The sequence below is a fragment of the Sinocyclocheilus rhinocerous genome, unplaced genomic scaffold (assembly GCF_001515625.1).
Source record: "Sinocyclocheilus rhinocerous isolate Xijiao unplaced genomic scaffold, SAMN03320098_v1.1 scaffold1795, whole genome shotgun sequence".
In the NCBI taxonomy this organism is placed as follows: domain Eukaryota; kingdom Metazoa; phylum Chordata; class Actinopteri; order Cypriniformes; family Cyprinidae; genus Sinocyclocheilus; species Sinocyclocheilus rhinocerous.
Window position 1 is genome coordinate 11,988 of NW_015642828.1, and position 12,547 is coordinate 24,534.

Genomic DNA, 12,547 nt, shown 5'->3' on the forward strand with positions numbered 1-12,547 from the left:
TATCACTGTAAGACCCGCCCACACTATTACTGTATGACTCGCCCACATTATCACTGTAAGACCCGCCCACACTATCACTGCAAGACTCACCCACACTATCACTGTAAGACCCGCCCACACTATTACTGTATGACTCACCCACATTATCACTGTAAGACCCGCCCAGACTATTACTGCAAGACCCACCCACACTATCACTGTCAGACCCACCCACACTATCACTGTAAGACCCACCCACACTATCACTGTATGACTCACCCACATTATCACTGTAAGCCCTGCCCACACTATTACTGCAAAACCCACCCACACTATCACTGTAAGACCCACCCACACTATTACTGCAAGACCCACCCACACTATCACTGTAAGACCCACCCACACTATTACTGCAAAACCCACCCACACTATCACTGTAAGACCCACCCACACTATTACTGCAAAACCCACCCACACTATCACTGTAAGACCCACCCACACTATTACTGCAAAACCCACCCACACTATCACTGTAAGACCCACCCACACTATTACTGAAGACCCACCCACACTATCACTGTAAGACTCACCCACATTATTAATGTAAGACCCACCCACACTATCACTGTAAGACTCACCCACATTATTAATGTAAGACCCACCCACACTATCACTGTAAGACTCACCCACATTATTAATGTAAGACCCACCCACACTATCACTGTAAGACTCACCCACATTATTAATGTAAGACCCACCCACACTATCACTGTAAGACTCACCCACATTATTAATGTAAGACCCACCCACACTATCACTGTAAGACTCACCCACATTATTAATGTAAGACCCACCCACACTATCACTGTAAGACTCACCCACATTATTAATGTAAGACCCACCCACACTATCACTGTAAGACTCACCCACATTATTAATGTAAGACCCACCCACACTATCACTGTAAGACTCACCCACATTATTAATGTAAGACCCACCCACACTATCACTGTAAGACTCACCCACATTATTAATGTAAGACCCACCCACACTATCACTGTAAGACTCACCCACATTATTAATGTAAGACCCACCCACACTATCACTGTAAGACTCACCCACATTATTAATGTAAGACCCACCCACACTATCACTGTAAGACTCACCCACATTATTAATGTAAGACCCACCCACACTATCACTGTAAGACTCACCCACATTATTAATGTAAGACCCACCCACACTATCACTGTAAGACTCACCCACATTATTAATGTAAGACCCACCCACACTATCACTGTAAGACTCACCCACATTATTAATGTAAGACCCACCCACACTATCACTGTAAGACTCACCCACATTATTAATGTAAGACCCACCCACACTATCACTGTAAGACTCACCCACATTATTAATGTAAGACCCACCCACACTATCACTGTAAGACTCACCCACATTATTAATGTAAGACCCACCCACACTATCACTGTAAGACTCACCCACATTATTAATGTAAGACCCACCCACACTATCACTGTAAGACTCACCCACATTATTAATGTAAGACCCACCCACACTATCACTGTAAGACTCACCCACATTATTAATGTAAGACCCACCCACACTATCACTGTAAGACTCACCCACATTATTAATGTAAGACCCACCCACACTATCACTGTAAGACTCACCCACATTATTAATGTAAGACCCACCCACACTATCACTGTAAGACTCACCCACATTATTAATGTAAGACCCACCCACACTATCACTGTAAGACTCACCCACATTATTAATGTAAGACCCACCCACACTATCACTGTAAGACTCACCCACATTATTAATGTAAGACCCACCCACACTATCACTGTAAGACTCACCCACATTATTAATGTAAGACCCACCCACACTATCACTGTAAGACTCACCCACATTATTAATGTAAGACCCACCCACACTATCACTGTAAGACTCACCCACATTATTAATGTAAGACCCACCCACACTATCACTGTAAGACTCACCCACATTATTAATGTAAGACCCACCCACACTATCACTGTAAGACTCACCCACATTTTTAATGTAAGACCCACCCACACTATCACTGTAAGACTCACCCACATTATTAATGTAAGACCCACCCACACTATCACTGTAAGACCCACCCACACTATTACTGTAAGACCAGCCCACATTATTAATGTAAGACACACTATTACTGTTTAATGCAAGACCCGCCCACACTATTACTGCTTGTAATTCACTTTGAGTTACTGATTGTTTACTTGTGTAAAGTAAACAATCAAAAACTGCTGGGAATTTTGATCACTTGTATCAGGTCAGACTGAGCATTGGAAATGACTCCATCATGAACGTTGTGTCAGAGGGAGGCCCAGTGCCTCAAAATATAACCAGTTAGCTAAGCGCCGCTGTAGTCACTTTCAGTGCTGTTAGCTCATCGCTAGCAGCGATTACAGTTTACTCTCCCGTAATGGCGGGAGATTCTCACAGATGCTCATTAATCGTTCATGTTACTGACCTAAAGAACCAGCTAAAGAGGGAGAATGAATCACAGAGAATGGTGACTGGATGATATCAGTCGTGTTTCTGTGGCTTAACCGTGTCAGTGATTGTGACTAGGGCTGCAAAATCACATTCAAAATAAAAGTTTGTTTACATACTATATGTGTGTGTACTGTGTATATTTATTATGTATATATAAAAACACACACACAGTATATATTAAGGAAAAATATGTTAGATTTATATATAAAATATTAGGGCTGCCCTCGACTAAAGATTTTTCTGGTCGACTAGTAGTCGTTCATTTGAAGCATTATTACTCTTATCTGTATGACCAGAAATGAGAGAGTATTTTAAGAGCAGGTGAGCGCACCGGCGCCTCCATCTGTCATGCTACTGTTCAGCTTCCCACACGCACAATCACTGGAATAGAGCACTAGCTTTACATTAGATTGAGCGGCCATTGCTACTACTACATACATCTTTCAGATGAAAAGCCATATTTGAGCTCAATGAACGATAGGCGAGCGTTTGGATGTCCTGCCCGACTGTATTACAACATCGACCAGCCGTTAACGATCTGTCCGTCACGGACTGCATGACTTCACCACTTCCTGAGTTTGTCTTGACGAACTTTTTTGTAAGACCCACCCACACTATCACTGTAAGACTCACCCACATTATTAATGTAAGACCCACCCACACTATCACTGTAAGACCCACCCACACTATTACTGTAAGATCTGCCCACATTATTAATGTAAGACACACTATTACTGTTTAATGCAAGACCCGCCCACACTATTACTGCTTGTAATTCACTTTGAGTTACTGATTGTTTACTTGTGTAAAGTAAACAATCAAAAACTGCTGGGAATTTTGATCACTTGTATCAGGTCAGACTGAGCATTGGAAATGACTCCATCATGAACGTTGTGTCAGAGGGAGGCCCAGTGCCTCAAAATATAACCAGTTAGCTAAGCGCCGCTGTAGTCACTTTCAGTGCTGTTAGCTCATCGCTAGCAGCGATTACAGTTTACTCTCCCGTAATGGCGGGAGATTCTCACAGATGCTCATTAATCGTTCATGTTACTGACCTAAAGAACCAGCTAAAGAGGGAGAATGAATCACAGAGAATGGTGACTGGATGATATCAGTCGTGTTTCTGTGGCTTAACCGTGTCAGTGATTGTGACTAGGGCTGCAAAATCACATTCAAAATAAAAGTTTGTTTACATACTATATGTGTGTGTACTGTGTATATTTATTATGAATATATAAATACATACACATACATATACAGTATATATTAAGGAAAAATATGTTAGATTTATATATAAAATATTAGGGCTGCCCTCGACTAAAGATTTTTCTGGTCGACTAGTAGTCGTTCATTTGAAGCATTATTACTCTTATCTGTATGACCAGAAATTTTAAGTATTTTAAGTATTTTAAGAGCAGGTGAGCGCACCGGCGCCTCCATCTGTCATGCTACTGTTCAGCTTCCCACACGCACAATCACTGGAATAGAGCACTAGCTTTACATTAGATTGAGCGGCCATTGCTACTACTACATACATCTTTCAGATGAAAAGCCATATTTGAGCTCAATGAACGATAGGCGAGCGTTTGGATGTCCTGCCCGACTGTATTACAACATCGACCAGCCGTTAACGATCTGTCCGTCACGGACTGCATGACTTCACCACTTCCTGAGTTTGTCTTGACAAACTTTTTTTATCTAGTTTATTCTATTGTATCTGATGACAGAACGGAAGAAAGCAGACCTCGGAGCCGAACTATTTGACAAAGTGAATGAAAGCTCCTCAACGGCGGAGCCGGACGCCAGACTGTGAGTGTTACCTTTCTTTGAGAAGAACTCACGGCTGTATTTTCCAGCTGCGATGATCTTGCGGGGGATTTTTCCCAGTAACTCCATAATCAGAGCGATGTGGTCTGACCCCCGAACACACACACACACACACACATACAACATGAGTTATTCATGCAGCGGTGCAGGAGGACGGACGCTCACACACACACACACACACAGGTCTGATGTTCGGGTGAAACCAGCCCGATTCAGATTAGACCTGCAGGGCCGACTGTCATTAAAGAGGTCATGAAATGGAAAATCAAAATGCCCTTGATATTTGCACATATAAGAGGTTATTCTATAATAAAAACTGGTGTTTTTTAAACTATTTTGAAAATTGGTGAAAAAACTAAATGTAAAAAAGTGAAAATGCAATTCATGACCCCTCTAACATCAAGCCATAAAGCTGCAGTTTGTGTGTGTGTGTTTCTGTGGCTTAACCGTGTCAGTGATTGTGACTAGGGCTGCAAAATCACATTCAAAATAAAAGTTTGTTTACATACTATATGTGTGTGTACTGTGTATATTTATTATGAATATATAAATACATACACATACATGTACAGTATATATTAAGGAAAAATATGTTAGATTTATATATAAAATATTAGGGCTGCCCTCGACTAAAGATTTTTCTGGTCGACTAGTAGTCGTTCATTTGAAGCATTATTACTCTTATCTGTATGACCAGAAATGAGAGAGTATTTTAAGAGCAGGTGAGCGCACCGGCGCCTCCATCTGTCATGCTACTGTTCAGCTTCCCACACGCACAATCACTGGAATAGAGCACTAGCTTTACATTAGATTGAGTGGCCATGTAAAGTTGCTACTACTACATACATCTTTCAGATGAAAAGCCATATTTGAGCTCAATGAATGATAGGCGAGCGTTTGGATGTCCTGCCCGACTGTATTACAACATCGACCAGCCGTTAACGATCTGTCCGTCACGGACTGCATGACTTCACCACTTCCTGGGTTTGTCTTGACGAACTTTTTTATCTAGTTTATTCTATTGTATCTGATGACAGAACGGAAGAAAGCAGACCTCGGAGCCGAACTATTTGACAAAGTGAATGAAAGCTCCTCAACGGCGGAGCCGGACGCCAGACTGTGAGTGTTACCTTTCTTTGAGAAGAACTCACGGCTGTATTTTCCAGCTGCGATGATCTTGCGGGGGATTTTTCCCAGTAACTCCATAATCAGAGCGATGTGGTCTGACCCCCGAACACACACACACACACACACATACAACATGAGTTATTCATGCAGCGGTGCAGGAGGACGGACGCTCACACACACACACACACACAGGTCTGATGTCCGGGTGAAACCAGCCCGATTCAGATTAGACCTGCAGGGCCGACTGTCATTAAAGAGGTCATGAAATGGAAAATCAAAATGCCCTTGATATTTGCACATATAAGAGGTTATTCTAGAATTTTGATCACTTGTATCAGGTCAGACTGAGCATTGGAAATGACTCCATCATGAACGTTGTGTCAGAGGGAGGCCCAGTGCCTCAAAATATAACCAGTTAGCTAAGCGCCGCTGTAGTCACTTTCAGTGCTGTTAGCTCATCGCTAGCAGCGATTACAGTTTACTCTCCCGTAATGGCGGGAGATTCTCACAGATGCTCATTAATCGTTCATGTTACTGACCTAAAGAACCAGCTAAAGAGGGAGAATGAATCACAGAGAATGGTGACTGGATGATATCAGTCGTGTTTCTGTGGCTTAACCGTGTCAGTGATTGTGACTAGGGCTGCAAAATCACATTCAAAATAAAAGTTTGTTTACATACTATATGTGTGTGTACTGTGTATATTTATTATGTATATATAAAAACACACACACAGTATATATTAAGGAAAAATATGTTAGATTTATATATAAAATATTAGGGCTGCCCTCGACTAAAGATTTTTCTGGTCGACTAGTCGTCGTTCATTTGAAGCATTATTACTCTTATCTGTATGACCAGAAATGAGAGAGTATTTTAAGAGCAGGTGAGCGCACCGGCGCCTCCATCTGTCATGCTACTGTTCAGCTTCCACACTCCGCACAATCACTGGAATAGAGCACTAGCTTTACATTAGATTGAGCGGCCATTGCTACTACTACATACATCTTTCAGATGAAAAGCCATATTTGAGCTCAATGAACGATAGGCGAGCGTTTGGATGTCCTGCCCGACTGTATTACAACATCGACCAGCCGTTAACGATCTGTCCGTCACGGACTGCATGACTTCCTGAGTTTGTCTTGACGAACTTTTTTTATCTAGTTTATTCTATTGTATCTGATGACAGAACGGAAGAAAGCAGACCTCGGAGCCGAACTATTTGACAAAGTGAATGAAAGCTCCTCAACGGCGGAGCCGGACGCCAGACTGTGAGTGTTACCTTTCTTTGAGAAAGAATCACGGCTGTATTTTCCAGCTGCGATGATCTTGCGGGGGATTTTTCCCAGTAACTCCATAATCAGAGCGATGTGGTCTGACCCCCGAACACACACACACACACACACATACAACATGAGTTATTCATGCAGCGGTGCAGGAGGACGGACGCTCACACACACACACACACACAGGTCTGATGTCCGGGTGAAACCAGCCCGATTCAGATTAGACCTGCAGGGCCGACTGTCATTAAAGAGGTCATGAAATGGAAAATCAAAATGCCCTTGATATTTGCACATATAAGAGGTTATTCTATGAGCTCAATGAACGATAGGCGAGCGTTTGGATGTCCTGCCCGACTGTATTACAACATCGACCAGCCGTTAACGATCTGTCCGTCACGGACTGCATGACTTCACCACTTCCTGAGTTTGTCTTGACGAACTTTTTTATCTAGTTTATTCTATTGTATCTGATGACAGAACGGAAGAAAGCAGACCTCGGAGCCGAACTATTTGACAAAGTGAATGAAAGCTCCTCAACGGCGGAGCCGGACGCCAGACTGTGAGTGTTACCTTTCTTTGAGAAGAACTCACGGCTGTATTTTCCAGCTGCGATGATCTTGCGGGGGATTTTTCCCAGTAACTCCATAATCAGAGCGATGTGGTCTGACCCCCGAACACACACACACACACACACATACAACATGAGTTATTCATGCAGCGGTGCAGGAGGACGGACGCTCACACACACACACACACAGGTCTGATGTCCGGGTGAAACCAGCCCGATTCAGATTAGACCTGCAGGGCCGACTGTCATTAAAGAGGTCATGAAATGGAAAATCAAAATGCCCTTGATATTTGCACATATAAGAGGTTATTCTACAATAAAAACACGCTGCAAGTTTCATGCCTCAGCACAAACCGCACCTCTAAGAACTGAGCTTATCCTTCTAACAGCAAGTGAACAAGCATGTTTTTGTCTTTTTTTCTTAATTATGTGGCTGGTTTTTCTTAATATATTGTATTGAAACCTACAGCAGAGCCCGGCATTTTGACGATTGCTGTCGTTTCTTATAGAGATGATGCCCAATAAAATGGAGTGAAAATGAGGATGAAAAATAATAATTTTCATATATTTTGAAAATTGGTGAAAAAACTAAATGTAAAAAAGTGAAAATGCAATTCATGACCCCTCTAACATCAAGCCATAAAGCTGCAGTCTTGTGGTGTGTGTGTGTGTGTGTGCACGCACAGGTCTGATGTTCGGGTGAAACCAGCCCGATTCAGATTGGACCTGCAGGGCCGACTGTCATTAAAGAGGTCATGAAATGGAAAATCAAAATGCCCTTGATATTTGCACATATAAGAGGTTATTCTATAATAAAAACTGGTGTTTTTTAAACTATTTTGAAAATTGGTGAAAAAACTAAATGTAAAAAAGTGAAAATGCAATTCATGACCCCTCTAACATCAAGCCATAAAGCTGCAGTCTGTGTGTGTGTGTGTGTGTGTGTGTGTGTGTGTGTGTGCGGCAGCGCTCGCGTCCGTCCTCCCTCTGCCTCTAACACTACCTCTCCGGTTGAAGAATTCCCGGGAATATTTTCCAGAAAGAGCAAAGTGTCGAGGAATGCAGCCAAGAAGCTCTATGATGTGAGCTATATGATCTACAGGAGAGAGAGAGGAAGAGGGAAGCGTGACAGGAAAATACGGAAGAAGGGATCAGAAGGGAGAAAGCGGAAGTTTAGTATCAGCTAAAAACACGTTCTGACATCTGAATGCTAACAGTTATGTTAAGCTTTCAGCTTCATCCTGAGTGACAGCGAAGGACAGAATCAAGATGACAGAGTGAATGACAGAAGCGGATGTGTTCAGAATGGCATATTAGCGTACTGCACATGTGTCGATTTTAAGCATGATCTCGTCATGTTGTGTGTGTAGTTCAGAAAGGGCCTGAAATACTTGATTCTGATTGGTCACTTGTGTCATTCTGTGCTCTAATGACTCTAATGAACTGTATAATTGATCGTTGTCTCGGTGCTACTTTCTCTTCCTGCACATAATAAAATCATTCACGCTTACATCAATATCTCATGTCCATTTACTGATTTATGAAGTAGTCGTATGATTAGTGGGATCATGTCCAGTCAGCTGGTCTTTGCTTCACATCAGTGTTGAACTGACAATCTGGTAAATATTTTGCCATTTTAATCCAAGTTTAAAAAGTAAAATGAGTCAATATAATGTTCAAAAATCACGCTGATCACAGAATTCTTGTTGATTCTCTTGTTAAAGGAGTACTGAATCCAGTCAGTCTAGTTCATGGATTCGAGAGCAGTGAACATGTAGTGATGTAAAATCAATCGTGATATTGTCTGATTAACCCTATCCCCTAGCCATAAACAAGCAGTGTGTTTGTAGAAAATCAAGGGTCATGGCAAACATGTTGAAGACAGCGGTTTACGGTGTGCAGTATGAGCTCGACACCATTCTGAGCATTAGGTTCGTAACGCAGGCGGCTGAGCAGTACCTTCATCACGGGAGTAGTCTTCACCAGAGTGCGGCTCAAACAGATAGTCCCCGGTGGCCAACTCAAACGCCTGTGGACGACAGACAGATCAAACTCAGTGACAGACGCAGAGGCAGCAGATGCGTGACGGTCGGATGCTCACCATGCAGGCCGTGCTCCATATATCAGCGGGAGTGTTGTATCCCGCTCCGATCAGCACCTCGATGGAGCGGTACTGCCGCGTCTGGATGTCCTCCGTGAAGTGCTTGTGCTGGAAACGCATTGATCACACAGCTCACGTCCAGCCTTACACAGGTATTTACAATCATATGGACAGTCGAAGTGTTCTGTATAACGTCTTACCACCCAGCATGCATTGCCCAGATCAGCGATTTTGACTCTCAGAACGTCTGCGTTCCTCGGATCCAGAGGATTCACCAGCAGATCGGTCGCTCTGACCCTCGCTGCAGACGGACAGACAGACAGATGCACAGAGAGCTTATTAACCTGCTCAAGGAAACAGCAGTCATGTATGTATGCATGTATGAAGCGTGTCTGACCTCTGGGCGTGTCTCCGGTGCTGGACGAGGACACTGTTCGGCTGCGGTCGCTGTTGCGCGCCTGGGTCTCGTCGTGCTCGCAGTCGTCTTGTTGGGGATCCAGAGGAAGCTCGGGGAAGCGTGGCGTTGTGCCGTGGTGCCGCGCTCCGTTCGTCAGCACGGTCTCTCCGTTGAAAAGTTCGTACGAGGTGTCGGAAGCGTCGCGGTCGGTCGTGCTGATCTCAGACTCCACCAGAGGGCAGAGCAGAGGCGAGGACAGACGCTCCTGCGCACACATGATCACATGACCGTTCGTTTTACAGGTGTTGTTGTGGTCCTTGCTGGACGGTTCCTGGCCTTCATCCTCTGCCTCCTCCTCGTCATATTCTTCATCTTCCTCCTCTTCTTCCTCCTCCTCCTCTTCGTCTTCTTGTCTCTCTATCGTCTCTTTAGGTGGATCTGCTTCTTCCTCGTTTGGACACTTGTGTGTCTTCGGCTCGTCCTCGGCGCTCTGTGAGGGTGTGGCTTCCGTTTCCTCTTCCTCTGTTGTATCCTCCTCTTCCTCTCTCACGTCTTCATTTCCATCCTGCTCTTGTTCTTTTGAGTTTCCACACTCGTCCTCGTTCTCAGGAGTGTCCTGTCGCTCGGGTGGAGTGTGTGTGCGCCTGTGTGACTCTTCTTCAGCAGGACAGTCGGCGGTGGGAAGGATGTCACAACCTTCCTCGTTCTCCTCTATTTCCTGCTGATCCTGATCCGGCTCCGCACCTGAGAGACAGAGACATATCTATGAGGAAACATTTTAGACCGCCATCAACTCAAAAAACAATACACAACCAAACTTTATGTTGTCTTCATTATTGCAAAGAACTACAAATATACAAAGACATTCTACAGCCCTGAATCATCACAACAAATGGCCATACATAATAAACATAAAGTCAAAAAAAGAACAGCTTGACAGCAAAATGAAGAGATCTTCTGAACAAACTAATGGAATTGGATGCTTTTGCTCAGAAGAGGAGACAAACCTCTCCAAAGAGTTACAAGAGTGATCCGATTCATCAACAAAAGACTCACTGGAGTCTAATGCAATCGCAGAAAATCAGACCATCTTCAACTGGTTCAACATGCAGCAGCTGGAGTCCTGACCAGAGAATCCGATCGTCTGATCATCACTAGCAGCTTATCCATTATAAACTAGTGCTACACACTGACAGTAACTGAGCCATCTTCATCTGCACGTTAGGAGAAATCTTTGGCCAAAAATGTGAACAGAAAGCGTTACTTCATACGCTGAACACTGGAGACAGAGTAGTGTTTATGTGAAATGATCCTGCTTAAGGAACAAATGATCTACCATTTAAACAAGGGACTGAAAAGGGAGCAACAGTGCCATACATGATCACACAGGGAAAATGAGATGTTTCCAAGATTAAAAAGAAGATGTTTGGTCTAGGGAAGCAGGATTTGTTTACATTCCTAAAACCAAGGGATCACTTTCATCAACACCTATTTTTTACAAAAGATGACGTCTCTGGACTGAACTCACATGTGTGGTTGGTGAGTCTGACGGGCCGCTCCTTCTCTCCTTCGGCCTCCTCGTCCTCATCATCCTCTTCATCTTCCTCGCTGTCGGCCAGAGCCAAGCTGGGACCGTGTGCGGCGTCCGACGCTCCGCCGGCTCTCTGCATGCTGATGCTGTCTGGATGCTGGATGCTGGGTGCGTGATGTGCGTAATTGCCTGTGTAATGATGCTCTTGACGCAGGTCCAGTGCCGTCTCTGTGTAATGCTGCGCGCTCTTTACGACCTTCATCGCAACAAAACGCTTCGCTCTGTTAACACACACAAACACACAGGTTATACTCGCACCGAGTAACACACACACACACACACACTGCCTGCACTGGTGACGCGGTCACTCACTGAATATCCCAGCACAGCCAGACGGTGGAGAAGTGACCCCAGCCCAGCTTGCGGACGACATGGTATCTGCCGTTAAACAGGTCTCCGATCTTCACGGGATGGTAACCTCCTGCAGCACGAGAGAAACACGATACAGTCGACTGATGGTACTTGTAGAAACAGGAGAATCCGGCTAATGTTTCCTTCAGCTCAACTGTACGACTGGTGTCCTCGGACCAGCACTCACGTTTATTAAAGTCTGTTTTAACACTTGATTCCATTGGTTGAGTTTGATTCCTCCTTTTCCAGCACAGGTTTCTTTCACTTTGTATTTTTTTCTTGTATATTTTACCGTGGTATGTTTGTGTCATTGATGTGAATATAGCCAAGAGTACTACTGGCATTACTAGATTTCCACTCAAGAGGAGAAGAAGACAAACTACTACTGATAACTATTTCTGCTACTAAAACTACAAGACTAAACATATCACATTCAGTGATGACAAAAAATTACTGGAGGCTGGAAACTCACGCACCTGTGAAGAACGAGGCATAAATCAGGTCAGTGTCAGTCCAGCTTTTACTCAACATAGACAGAAACCTGGAAGCTCTCCTGACAGACAGACAGACAGAAACAGACAAAGAGACAGACAGGCAGACAGACAGAGACAGACAGACGGACAGACAGAGACAGACAGACAGACAGACAAAGAGACAGACAGACAGACAGACAGAGACAGACAGACGCAGACAGAGAGACAGACAAAGAGACAGACAGACAGACAAATAGACAGACGGAGAGACA

General features: G+C 44.0%; 1 protein-coding gene across 1 annotated transcript in view; it reads right to left on the reverse strand.

The window, feature by feature from the left end:
• Positions 1-7,242: 7,242 nt before the first annotated feature.
• LOC107756716 (SRSF protein kinase 2-like) overlaps positions 7,243-12,547 on the reverse strand; it is a 20,325-nt gene continuing 15,020 nt past the window's right edge. The window contains exons 5-11 of the mRNA XM_016573929.1: positions 11,764-11,972; positions 11,389-11,672; positions 9,861-10,604; positions 9,664-9,764; positions 9,464-9,571; positions 9,322-9,391; positions 7,243-7,457 (exon numbers count right to left, since the gene is read on the reverse strand). Of these exons, the coding sequence (XP_016429415.1) occupies positions 7,243-7,457; positions 9,322-9,391; positions 9,464-9,571; positions 9,664-9,764; positions 9,861-10,604; positions 11,389-11,672; positions 11,764-11,972 (1,731 nt within the window). The remainder of the gene's footprint in view (positions 7,458-9,321; positions 9,392-9,463; positions 9,572-9,663; positions 9,765-9,860; positions 10,605-11,388; positions 11,673-11,763; positions 11,973-12,547) is intronic.